The 14,376-nt window shown below is 38.8% G+C and overlaps 1 protein-coding gene across 1 annotated transcript; it reads left to right on the top strand.

The window, feature by feature from the left end:
- The first annotated feature begins 711 nt into the window (after positions 1-711).
- On the top strand, positions 712-1,665 carry LOC128573765 (olfactory receptor 1B1). Its single transcript, XM_053574155.1, has one exon. It carries the CDS (start codon positions 712-714, stop codon positions 1,663-1,665), a length of 954 nt encoding a protein of 317 aa, XP_053430130.1.
- Positions 1,666-14,376: the final 12,711 nt, after the last annotated feature.

Here is a 14,376-nt window from a genome sequence, read left to right on the forward strand (position 1 = left end):
TCAGACCCCGCCCTTAGTCTACTTGGTGACTGGGTTCCCAGCTCCCACCCAATTCCAGTTCTGCGACCCTGAGGGCGGAGCTTGCCGGCGCAGATTGCTCACAATGTCTGCCTGTGACCCAGAGCCAAACACTATTAGCTCGGTCTGGCTCAGCAGCTCAGACTGGGGCCCTAGACAAAGGCCAAAGTTCTCCACACTCCCACTCAGGCTCTCCCCAAGGCAGTTCAGCTGAGTGCCAAGTCCAAAGACACCAAAACAGTTCACAGGTAAGGCCTTTCTGGTTTGCAGTCTCGCTGCTACTGAACTTACAGTTGCGGGCAGGTTTAGACGGATTGAACACATGCGACCACTTGCCCGAGTATAGGTAATTCTTTCATGAAGCTTGTCACTGGGAGGAGATAAGCAGTAGTTGGAGGAAAAGACAAGAATGAATAAAGGATTTTTCATTGTAGCTGGGGACTTTGGCAAGCTTTATGGATTAGATGGAATGAGCCACTAGATTCGGTAAAAAAAAATGCAATAAAGGAGAAAATAAATACATTAAAGGAGTGAAATCCTAGAGGAAGGAGCATAGATAGAGTTGAATCTAGATCTTTAAAGACCTTGAAAAACATAACTGAATTAGGTAGAAATGTTTTGATCCCCAACCTTTAAGGCAGGACTTGCTTTTTGACTTAATCTCTCTTTTAGGCAGGTTCATCATCACTCACCATGAACTGTGCCGCTAATGCTTCACACTCTCCAGTCTTCTTACTCCTTGGTTTCTCCAGAGCTGGTGTCTCCCACACTCTTCTCTTCTTCCTGTTCCTGGCTATTTATCTCACCACCATATTGGGAAACGTGACACTGGTGCTGCTCATCTCCTGGGATTCCAGGCTCCACTCACCTATGTATTACCTGCTCCGTGGCCTCTCTCTGATAGACATGGGGTTATCCACAGTCACCCTGCCCCAGTTGCTGGCCCATCTGGTCTCCGATTACCCAGCCATTCCTGCTGCTCGTTGCTTGGCTCAGTTCTTTTTCTTCTATGCATTTGGGGTCACAGACACACTTGTCATTGCTGTCATGGCTCTGGATCGCTATGTGGCCATCTGTGACCCTCTCCACTATGCTTTGGTGATGAATCACCAACTTTGTGCCCACTTACTAGCATTGAGCTGGGTGGTGTCCATAGTTCACACAATGCTGCATGTGGGACTACTCCTGCCCCTTTTCTGGGTTGGGGATGCTAGGGGCAACGTTGACCTTCCTCACTTCTTTTGTGACCATCGACCACTTCTGAGAGCCTCTTGTTCTGATACACATTCTAATGAGCTGGTCATATTCTTAGAGGGTGGCTTCCTCATGCTGGGCCCCTGTGTCCTCATTATACTTTCCTATGTCAGAATTGGGGCCACCATCCTACGTTTGCCTTCAGATGCTGGTCGCCGCCGAGCAGTCTCTACCTGTGGATCCCACCTCACCATGGTTGGCTTTCTCTATGGCACCATCATTTGGGTCTACTTCCAGCCTTCCTCCCAGAACTCTCAGCATCAGGACATGGTGGCTTCAGTAATGTATACTGCTGTTACACCTTTGGCCAACCCTTTTGTGTACAGCCTCCGGAATAAGGATGTCAAGGGTGCACTTCGTGGGCTGCTTGGATGGGGGAGGGTGGACTCTTGATTACCCTTCTGTGGGCCATATTGGGCAGGTGTAGAAGGGCATGGCCATATTGTGAGCATAGTAGGTTTGGGAAAAAATCAGAGGGAGGCATAGCCTAGATAACTTAAGGAACGCTTATCTCTTGTCAATGTTGTGCACTGAGAAAGCTGTGAACATTTCACATTCATACATATACATGATTGGGATTCCCTTATCAGTATGACTCTGGGACCCCTCTGTTAGGCCATTTATCTAAGTCATCAAAGTGGATATAAATGAGTCATTAGGCCTGTGTAGCTTTAAATGTATAGTTTCGAGGGAATGTGAGGATAGGATTGTAAAATTATGAACTAAAGCAAGGACAGTGGAGTTAACCATAGTCACGTTTAACTTGGTGTGTTTGGCTCTGCACCCATAGTTCAGTGGTTATGGCTCCATCCACATGCATCGAGGTTGGCAGGTTAGAACCCGGTCCGCATCAGCTAAACAACAATGACGACTGCAACAAAAAAATAGCAGGGCATTGTGGCGGGCACCTGTAGTCCCAGCTACTTGGGAGGTTGAGGCAAGAGAATTGCTTAAGCCCAAGAGTTTGAGGTTGCTGTGAGCTGTGATGCCATAGCTCTCTACGGAGGGTTACATAGTAAGACTCTGTCTCAAAAAAAAAAAACAAAAAAAACTTGGTGTGTTTATTATAGAAGTGTGTTGGTACATATCAGAAAGTAAGGAGAAGACAATGGTTTAGAAAAACAGGGCTGGAAAATTCACTACCTATTCCATTGACTGAGCAAATAGATGTCCGTAAGTGAGTCCAAAATGATAATCACAGTTCTGCTATACCAAATTCCACGGGCTTCTTATAATGTGAGCACATAACTCTGATGTATATTATGTATATGAAAAATATATCTCTTATATATTTTAATTATTTTAGTATGCATTTTTAAAAGAAAATATAGATAAAAATGCATAAAAGAAGGAACAATGAACTATTTCAACAATGAAGAAAAATTATCTTTGCTTAGCTATTTGGCAGCTGGTACATTGACCTTCGCTTTGGTACCTCTTAAGAGATGAGAACGGTAATTTTGATGGTATTCAATTTTCACTTTCATGCACTGACTTTTTCCATTCACTGCACTTGAGATGCAGCTACACTCAAACAGATTGAAATGAGGGGTTTCCTATACTGGAGATTTCCAGGACACCTGTGGCTCCCACTTGAGAATGCTGGAAGGACCTCTGGGAATTACAGGAGCATCTTTAGCATCACTGGTCAGCCAAGATCTGGTCTTCTTGGCTTCCTCCCCTTCCTAATTTTGCTGATCTCCATATCTAATCCTTTATAAGTGCCCCAAAGCCATCCCAAGATGCTAGCTTGATTCCTAGGATCTCCGCCATTGCAGTTTCAATCTCTACGTTATCCTGATCACTTCCAACCTGTGTTCTCACCAGCATCTTCTGTCACTCAACACCTTCTACCTTTCTCAAGCTATTGGTGCCTCACCTCAATCCTTAAGATTATCTTAAGGATTATCTGGCCATGATTTTTGACATAGTTTGTTGGAAACGGTCACCTCGCCCACATACCTGACTCCTGGGACATTGTGCCTTTCATGTTCTCTAACTTCTCCACATCTTTTCTGTACCCTTGTCTGACATCTTTGTTCTCCTACCTCAAATCTTAGGTGTCTTGCGTATGTCCATCTCATCCTGTCATAGAGCATGTCCACTTAAAATATCATTTCTTTTCAAGTCTTTCAAATTATTATCATCCTACAATGATAATCTAAGAAATCAAATCCTCATAACAGGTTCATGTCCACTCTTCTTTTATTGCCATCATCATCACTGATGTCTAAGGTTTCAAGCAGTCAACCTGACTCTCCCTCTCTGTCTGTACCAGTGCTCCCAAACTTTACTGTGCATCAGAATTATCTGAGGAATTTTTAAAAATTCTGTTGCCTGGGCTCCAGCTCTAAAGATTTGGATTCAGTTGATATAGGGTGAAGCTTAGGCATCAGTATTTTTTAAATATTCCCCAGATGATTCTAGTATGTAGTTGGGACCATTGGCTTTAATATGATGTGTTTTGAAGCTTAACAATTACTCCTGAAAACCTGTGGTATTTGAATAGTAGTAATAGCTTTTATATAGCACTTACTATTTGTCAAACACTGTTTTAGGTTCTCTCCACGTATTGACTCATTCCTCCCAACAACCCCAGGAGGTAGTTGCTATGATTATCCCCAGTAAGCACAGAGCGAGTGAGTGAGTTGCCTGGAGTCAGTCTCCAAATATCCTATTTGCGTGTATCCTTTGTCTCTCCAAATTGAACTATGCTCTCAGTTTTCGTAACCTTCACCATAGTAGATCTTTATCTATCCAGGAAACTCACAAATGCCCTTCCTATTATCAATCTGTCCCATAGTTTATGATGTTAATCTTGCAAGCAGTGCTGCATAAATCAGCATGTGTGAAGCCCACTTTTGGATTTGGAGTTGTCAAACATTGAAGTCTTGCATCGTTGAACCTTGTTTTTTTCACAGAGATTATTATACCTGCATTACTTTTCTCACAAGTTCATTATGTATCTAACACCATATATATGATTGCGCTTTGTGAACTGATAAGTGACAATGAAAAATTGTCATGATTATAGGCTATTTTTTCTGTGTTCCCTTAATTTTTGAAATGGGATTATATTGTTGGGGGGAGGCTTTATTATATATGTGTTAATTATTTCCCATAGCAGCTGGTCACAAAATAGGTGCAGACATTTGTAAGTACTCATTGACAGTTAGATTCTTTTTTTGCCAAACTGACTTTTGTATTGTGCTGGGGAAAATGTTACCTTTTTATCTCCCATCAAAGTGTACATTTTTCTTGAATCTTGCCCCTATTCTCTGAATCACCTTTCCCCCCCTTTCTTCTATTCTCTGTCTTTTCTCCTCTCCCTCTTCTGTTTTTTTCTGCTGTTTCTTCTTTTGACAGAATTTCCTGGCACTTCTCAAACGTTAGGTGAAACTGCATTTCTACCACTTTTCATGTGATTGCTAGTGCTAGTGATGGACCGCACATCTGAGTAGCAAGGTCCTAGTGTGCTTTATTTGAATTAAAAATCCTACCAGTAGAACACAGGAATTTTATTCATATGCATATTTTCATAATAGTTATAATTTATATACAGTTTTGCAAAATGCTTAACATTATCTCAAAAAAATTTCCATGTTTTTACAATGTCACTGTAATACTAATTTTTAAAACTACTTAATGCCTTGCAGTGGGGACTCTCCTCCACTCTCAAGTTTCCATAAAGAGAACCAAATTTGCCTCTCTGGGCAGAACAGAACAAATTGGCAGGAAATCTTCTTCTTCTTCTTCTTTTTTTGTTAAATCATAGCTGTGTACATTAATGCAATCATGGGGTACAATGTGCTGGTTTTATATACCATTTGAAATATTTCCATCAAACTGGTTAACATAGCCTTCACCGCATTTTCTTAGTTATTGTGTTAAGACATGTATACTCCACACTTAGTAAATTTAACATGTACTCTTGTAAACTACACCATAGGTATATTTCCACCAATCACCCTCCCTACACCCATCCTTCGCCCACCCCTCCCTCTCCCCCTTCCCCCTCTTCTTGGGCTATAGTTGGCTATAAATTGGTTTCATAGTAGGGCTGAGTACATTGGATACCTTTTCTTCCATTCTTGAGATACTTTGCTAAGAAGAATATGTTCCAGCTCCATCCATGTAAACATGAAAGAGGTAAAGTCTCCACCTTTATTTAAGGCTGCATAATATTCCATGGTGTATACATACCACAATTTATTTATCCATTCATGGGTCGATGGGCACTTGGGCTTCTTCCATGACTTAACAATTATGAATTGGGCTGTAATAACCATTCTGGTGCAAATATCTTTGTTATAAAGTGATTGCCACTTATACACAGAGAGAGGAAGAGAAATTTTTCTAATTAGTAATCCTTACATTTACTGGGTCACATCCTACATATGAGTATACTTACGTATGACATTAACTTACTTCCAAAGCAGGAAAAGCTCCTTTGGTTGCATTTAGGTCAGACCTAAATTCTTAGTCAGTTGTTCTCAACCCTGTAGTATATCAGAAATATCTGACAGTTCTAAATGTATGCTATGAGATATGTATACTGGTGAGTACTACTCAGCCATAAAGAAAGATGGATTAATTGTTTTTGCAACAGTCTGGATGAAACTGGAGATAATTCATCCAAGTGAAATATTTTTAGAATGAAAAAATAAACATCACACATTCTCACTGTTAAATTGGATCTAACCAATGAACACTTATGTGCACAGAGGAAAGTAAAACTCAGTACCTCACTGGTAATTAACCAGGGGAAGTGAGGAGAGGGAAAAACCTACCTAATGGGTACAATAAATAGTATTTGGGTGATGGACACACCTATAGCTGTACCTGGAGTATTATAAAAGTGAAGCATGTAACCTAAAATATTTGTACACCCTTAATATTTGGGGGAAAAAAATTAAAAAGGTTTAATCTAGAAACTTTTTACATTTCATTCAGTTTACCTATCTACTTTTTAACATATTTAAGTAATATCTATTTTTATTTTTAATTTATTCCTTGCATTTAGAAATTAAAATTATTATCATACCTAGAAAAGAAAAGTATACTGACACCCAGATCTTACCACAGATCAGTTATAAAAAAAATCTCTGGGGATGGGCCTGGACAGTGATATTTTTATGTCTCCAGGTACAAGGCTAGGTTGTGAACCACAATTCTATGAAGTAAGCTGACTATGCACAATTGTTCTTCTGCTCTTTATGTCCAGATACAGGGAAGGTTAAGGATAAATCATCCTAAATTGGGAGAAAGGGGAGAGAAATCACTCTATTATTGACTGAATGTTTGTGTACCTCCAAGATTCTTATGTTAAAATCCTAATCTGCTGGGCAATGGCATTAGGAGGTAGGACCTTAGAAAAAAATTAGGTCATGAGGGTGGGGCACTCATGAATTAGTGCTCTTATAAGAAGAAATCAGAGTTTCTTTACCCTCTCTCGCTGCTCTCCTCCACATAGGATAGATACAGTGAGAAGACGACCATCCACAAAGCAGGAAGCATTTCCTCACCAGACACCAGACGTGCCAGCACCTTGATTTTGGACTTTCCAGCTTTCAGAACTATGAGAAATATATGTTGTTTAAGCCATACAGTCTATGGTACTTTGTTGTAGCAGCCCTAACTTACTGCGATAGATTTACCATTAATAGCTTTAATCCTTGTATGACCCTGTTTGTCTGCTCTGTTGGTTAGAAGCTGAATAGAGCAGGGAAGTGATTTCTGAACTTTCTACAATAAGCACTGAGTGGTTACATAACTATTTATTATTCACTTCTGTAAATGAATGTTGTCTCCTTTTTGTTGCTATTAATAAGAATACATTCTACCCAGATTTTGGATTCCTGCAGAGAGTGGGTACATGATCTTATTGCATCATATTTTCCTCGTAATTCTTATTGCATGCAACACATTTTGTTCTCTTTTTTTCCAGCTAGAAGCTTATACATCTTACTTTTACTTAACTAACAATCATGTTTACATTTTTCAAAACTGTACTGAAATTTACATTTTATTAACTTATTAAAACATCTCTTTGGATGACTTCCCATATATATTGAGAGACCATGATTTTTCATCTATCACATGACTACATTGTTTTTATTTTATTTAAAAAAAAACTTAAAATTTTATAGTCACTTTAGGTTCACAACAAAATATGGCAGAAAGCACAGAGAGTTCCTATATAGCCCTTCTCTTCCCCACCCATACCCTTCTCCCACTATCAGTATCCACACCAGGGTACCATATGTGGTATTTGTTGTGATAAGCAGGTTATACGGTTGCTCTATTTTTAAGCTTTTGAGGAACCTCCATATTGTTTTCCACAATAGCTGTACCAATTTATATTCCCACCAACAGTGAATAAGGATTCCCTATTTTTAGCTCTTATACTTAGGTCTTTGGTCAATTTTGAATTAATTTTTGTATATAGTGTGAGGTGAGGATCCAACTTCTTTCTTTTACACATAAATATCCAGCTATTCCAGCACCATCTGCTGAAGAAACTATTCTTTCCTCCTAAAATGTTCTTAACATGCTTATAAAAAAAAAAATCAATTGACCTTAGATACATGAACTTATTTCTAGACTCTCAATTCTATTCCAGGGGTCTGTATTTTTATTTATTTACTTTTATTTTTCATTTTTTTGACAATATCACCCTATTTTGATCACAAAACAAATGTAGTTTTGTAGTCATTTTTGAAATAAGAAAGTGTGAGTTCTTTATTTATTTATTTATTTTGAAACAGAGTCTCACTTTTTTGCCCTTGGTAGAGTGCTGTTACATCACAGCTCACAGCAACCTCAAACTCTTGGGCTTAAGCGATTCTCTTGCCTCAGCCTCCCAAGTAAGTGGGACTACAGGCACCCACCACAACACACAACACACGGCTATTTTTTTTTTTTTTGGTAGTAGTTGTCATTGTTGTTTGGCAGGCCTGGGCTGGATTCGAACCCACCAGTTCTGGTGTATGTGGCTGGTGCCCTCGCTGCTGAGCTACAGGCACCGAGCCGAAAGTGTGAGTTCTTTAACTTTGTTCTTTTGTTTTCTGGATTATTTTGACTACTCATGGTTTTCTTAAAATTTCACATAAGTTTTACAAATGGCTTTTCCATTTCTATAAAAGTAGTAGATTGGGATTTTGATAGGAATTGCACTGAATCTGTAGATTGTGGATTATTGCCATTGTAATGATATTAAGTCTTTCAGTCTATTACAGAGGGTATCTTTCCATTTATTTAGATCTTTTTAATTTTTTTATCAAGTTATATACCCTTAGCTCATGTATACAATAGTGCATTTATGGGGTACAGTGTACTGATTTTATATGCAATTTGGAATGCTTACATCAAACTAGTTAATATAACTTTCACCTCATGCCCATTGACCCATGAATGGATTAATAAATTGTGGTATATGTATACCATGGAATAGTATGCAGCCTTAAAAAAGATGGCGACATTACATCTTTTATGTTTACCTGGATGGAGCTGAATCTTTTTAATTTCTTTCAGCAATATTTTATAGTTTTCAGTGCACAATATTGCACATCCATGCTTAATTTTATTCTTTTTTATGCTATTGTAAATTAAATTGTTTTCTTTACTTCCCTTGAAGAATATTCATTGCTAGTATGTAGACAGACAGTTGGTTAACATTAGTCTTGTATGCTGAAACTTTGCTGAAGTTTATTAGCTCTATTCATATGTTAGCTGTCATAGTTTGTGTTTTATTGTGGATTTTCAAAGATTTGGTTCCTTTTTAAAATTTATTTCTTTATATTTATATTTTCTATTTGATAAGACATTGTTTCTTTTAGTTCTTTTTTTAATTATAGAAGTTTATTTATGTCTTATGCTTAGAAAGTTTGGAGATGGTCAATTCAGGGCTACAATTCAGGCACTTTAAATTTTTAATGTTTATGTTTATTTTCATTTTTACATTGTTATTGTTAACTGGCACATGATAGTTGTATGTATTTATTTGATGCCGTGTAATATATTGATACAAATATATAATATGTAATGATCAAATCAAGATATTAGCATAGGAAAGAGCAAGATGGCAGCAGAGTAACAGCTTCCTTGCATCTGGGCACCGTGAGTCTGGGGAGATAAGACTCCAGGCATCTCCAGCTGGTGGGATCTGCCTATAACCATCCCTTTGAGGATATAGAGAATCTGAGGATATAGGGAGTCAGTGAGAGACTTCTGGACCCCAAGAGGAGGACAAAAACAGTGGAAAACTGGCAAGTGGTCACATGTGTTCAATTGGCCTAATCCTGCCAACAGCTGTAAGTACAGTAGCATCGAGACTGCAAACTGGAAAGGCCTTACCTGTGAACTGTTTTGGTGTTTTTGGACTTGGCACTCAGTTGAACTGCCTTGGGGAGAGCTTGAGCAGGAGTGCGGAGAACTTTGGGAGTTGTCTAGAGCCCCAGACTGAGCCGCTGAGCCGGACAGAGCTAATAGTGTTTGGCTGTGGGTCGCAGGGAGCCATTGGGAGAGAACTGCCCCAGCAAGGTCCGCCCTCAGGGTTGCAGAGCAAGGATCTGGCAGGAGCTAGTAACCTAGTGACTGAGCAGCCTAAAGGTGGGGACTGAGCTGCCTTACAGCCCTAACTCTCAGGGGCAGAGTGAGACTGGTTTTGGCACACTGAGTAAGTGGATAGTCACTTCAGCAGTAATTCCAGTGACAAGCACTTTCCTGGGGAAGCTTCTGCTTAGCAAGTTTAGAAGTTTAAAGTGTCTTTTAAGAGGCCTGAAGAGAGATTTAGGGTGTCAACCCTGTGGGGTTTGAGAAATCAGCAGAGGCCCCACTCGTATCAGCATTGTGATTAACATCTCATACCCCAGAAGACCACCTGTTCCCCAGACAATATTCAACAAGATATATATACTGCTTTGTTTTTTATTTTGTTTTTGTTTGTTTGTTTGTTTGTTTTTTGTTTATTTTGATGTTGCTGTTGTTTTGTTTTTTAATTTCAACCTTTTCTGTAAAGATTTTTTCTTTTCTATCTCCAGTTTTCTAGTATAAATACAATTTCTCATTGCTGCTTTTTCCAATAACTAGAACTTCATTTTTGCTAGTATTTCTACCCCTATTATTTGGTTTTTCACCCAATTTTATCCCATAAAGTTTTCTCTTTGCCTGTTTTGGTTTGATTTATAGCATTTTTTGTCTTTCCTCTCTACTTGGTGGAGGTGGGGTACTGTGTCTGATAAGGTTAGCAAAGCCTTGCTAACCTTAAGGGAACCACCCAACTGGGCACCCCCAGATGTTGAGATTTTTTAAGGTTGTGTCAAAGTACCCTACTGTACACCTACATTGCTCTGTCTCCCTCGTTCTGTGCCTCTCTTCTTTTTGTCAATATTCCTTTGACCCACCCCCTCTCCTTTCTCCATTGTCTTTTCATTCTTTCCTTCTTTCTTTCATCCATTCTTGCTTTTCAACCTTCTCATCCTTCTGGTCCTATACCAAAAGGACTCATCAAAACCTTAGTCCACAGGCACAGTAACGTAAAGAGCAAGAGGAAGTGAAAGGAAAATTAGGGCAAGAAACAGATAAAAGAAATCACTCACGTGGAAGAATCAGCAGAAAACTCCAGGCAACATGAAGAACCAGTCCAGAACAACCCCTCCAAGGGACCATGAGGTAGCTACTGCAGAGGATTCACATATAAAGAAATGTTAGGAATGACAGAAAGGGAATTTAGAATGCACATGATGAAAACAATGAAGGAAATGATGGAAACAATGAAGGAAACTGCTAATAAAGTGGAAAATAACCAAAAGGAAATCCAAAAACAGAATCAAATAAGAGATGAACGATGTGAAGAATATAGAAAGAATATAGCAGAGCTGAAGGAACTGAAACAGTCAATCAGGGAACTTAAAGATGCCATGGAAAGTATCAGCAACAGGTTAGACCATGCAGAAGAAAGAATTTCAGAGGTAGAAGACAAAGTTCTTGAGATAACCCAGATAGTAAACGAGGCAGAAAAGAAGAGAGAGAAAGCATGATGTTCACTGTCAGAATTATGGGACTTTATGAAGCGTTCCAACATACAAGTTATAGGAACCCCAGAAGGGGAAGAAGAATGCCCCAGAGGAATGGAAGCCATACTAGAGAATATTATAAAAGAAAATTTCCCAAATATCACCAAAGATTCTGACACACTGCTTTCAGAGGGCTATTGGACCCCAGGTCGCCTCAACCCTAACCGAGCTTCTCCAAGACACATTGTGATGAACCTGTCCAAAGTCAAGACAAAAGAAAAGATTCTGCAAGCTGCTAGGAGTAAGCGCCAGTTGACCTACAGCTGCAAATCCATCAGATTGACCGCAGACTTCTCTAATGAAACTTTCCAAGCAAGAAGACAATGGTCATCTACCTTTAATCTACTTAAACAGAACAATTTCCAGCCCAGAATTCTGTACTCTGCTAAGCTAAGCTTTAAAATTGACAGAGAAATCAAATCATTTATGGATATACAAACATTGAGGAAATTCACCACAACAAGACCAGCTCTACAAGAAATATTCAACCTGTTCTACACACTGACCACCATAATGCATCAGCAGCAAAGTAAGAACTCAGAAATTAAAGGACAGAACCTAACCTCCACACTGATGCAAAAGATAAAACTAAGCAATGGACTCTCACAAAATAAGACGAATAGAACACTACCACACTTATCAATTATCTTAATAAATGTTAATGGCTTGAATACCCCACTGAAGAGACATAGATTGGCTAACTGGAATTAAAAACAGAAACCATCCATTTTCTGTCTGCAAGAAACATACCTGGCTTCAAAAGACAAATTAAAACTCCCAGTCAAGGGCTGGAAGACAATTTTTCAGGCAAATGGAATTCAGAAGAAAAGAGGAGTTGCAATCTTATTTTCAGATTCATGTGGATTTAGAGCAACTAAAGTAAAAAAAGACAAAGATGGTCACTTTATATTGGTCAAGGGAAAAATACAACAAGAAGATGTTTCAATTCTAAATATTTATGCACCCAATTTAAATGCTCCCAGATTCTTGAAACAGACCTTACTCAGTCTGAGCAATATGATATCCGATAATACCATAATTTCAGGGGACTTTAACACTCCTCTTACAGAGCTGGACAGATCCTCTAAATAGAAATTAAACAAATATATAAGAGATTTAAATGAGACCCTAGAACAACTGTGCTTGATAGACGCATATAGAACACTCCATCCTAGCCATGAGCACGGTATGTTTTTCCATTTGTTAACATTTTCAGCTATTTCTTTTCTTAGAGTTTCATAGTTCTCTTTATAGAGATCTTTCACATCTTTTGTTAGGTAAATTCCCAAATATTTCATCTTCTTTGGCACTACTGTGAATGGGATAGAGTCCTTAACTGCTTTTTCAATTTGACTGTTGTTGGTGTATATAAAGGCTACCGATTTATGAATGTTGATTTTGTAACCTGAGACGCTGCTGTATTCCTTGATCACTTCTAGGAGTTTTGTAGTAGAGTCCCTAGTGTTTTCCAGATACACAATCATATCATCTGCGAAGAGCGAGAGTTTGATCTCTTCTGACCCTATATGGATACCCTTGATCGCCTTTTCTTCCCTAATTGCGGTGGCTAAAACTTCCATTACAATGTTGAAAAGCAATGGAGACAATGGGCAGCCTTGTCTGGTTCCTGATCTGAGTGGAAATGATTCCAATTTAACTCCATTCAATATGATATTGGCTGTGGGTTTGCTGTAGATAGCCTCTATCAGTTTAAGAAAAGTCCCTTCTAGACCAATTTTCTTGAGTGTTCTGATCATGAAGGGATGCTGGATATTATCAAAAGCTTTTTCTGCATCAATTGAGAGAATCATATGGTCTTTGTTTTTTAATTTGTTTATGTGCTGAATTACATTTATAGATTTACGTATATTGAACCAGCCTTGGGACCCTGGGATAAAACCAACTTGGTCATGATGTATAATTTGTTTGATGTGTTGCTGGATTCTGTTTGTTAGGATCTTGTTGAATATTTTTGCATCTATATTCATTAGTGATATTGGTCTATAATTTTCTTTTCTTGTTGGGTCTTTTCCTGGCAAAATGTCCATACTACCCAAAGCAATATATACTTTCAACGCACTCCCTATTAAAGCTCCACTGTCATATTTTAAAGATCTTGAAAAAACATTACTTCGTTTTATATGGAATCAGAAAAAACCTCGAATAGCCAAGACATTACTCAGAAATAAAAACAAAACAGGAGGAATCACACTACCAGACCTCAGACTTTACTACAAATCGATAGTGATCAAAACAGCATGGTATTGGCACAAAAACAGAGAAGTAGATATCTGGAATAGAATAGAGAACCAAGAGATGAATCCAGCTACTTACCGCTATTTGATTTTTGACAAGCCAATTAAAAACATTCAGTGGGGAAAAGATTCCCTATTTAACAAATGGTGCTGGGTGAACTGGCTGGCAACCTGCAGAAGACTGAAATTAGACCCACACCTTTCACCATTAACTAAGATAGACTCTCATTGGATTAAAGATTTAAACTTAAGACATGAAACTATAAAAATACTAGAGGAGAATGCAGGGAAAACCCTTGAAGAAATTGGTCTGGGTGAGTATTTCATGAGGAGAACCCCCCGGGCAATTGAAGCAGCTTCAAAAATACACTACTGGGACTTGATCAAACTAAAAAGCTTCTGCACAGCTAAGAACACAGTAAGCAGAGCAAGCAGACAGCCCTCAGAATGGGAGAAAATATTTGCAGGGTATAACTCTGACAAAGGTTTAATAACCAGAATCCACAGAGAACTCAAACGCATCAGCAAGAAAAAAACAAGGGATCCCATCGCAGGCTGGGCAAGGGATTTGAAGAGAAACTTCTCTGAAGAAGACAGGCGCACGGCCTTCAGACATATGAAAAAATGCTCATCATCTTTAATCATCAGAGAAATGCAAATCAAAACTACTTTGAGATATCATCTAACTCCAATGAGACTAGCCTATATCACAAAATCTCAAGACCAGAGATGTTGGCGTGGATGCGGAGAAAAGGGAACACTTCTGCACTGCT

The sequence above is a fragment of the Nycticebus coucang genome, chromosome 2 (assembly GCF_027406575.1).
Source record: "Nycticebus coucang isolate mNycCou1 chromosome 2, mNycCou1.pri, whole genome shotgun sequence".
Classification (NCBI taxonomy): Eukaryota; Metazoa; Chordata; class Mammalia; order Primates; family Lorisidae; genus Nycticebus; species Nycticebus coucang.

Bases quoted from the DNA above. Each gene is read 5' to 3' on its own strand.
- LOC128573765 (XM_053574155.1), top strand. From the start codon at position 712: ATGAACTGTGCCGCTAATGCTTCACACTCTCCAGTCTTCTTACTCCTT.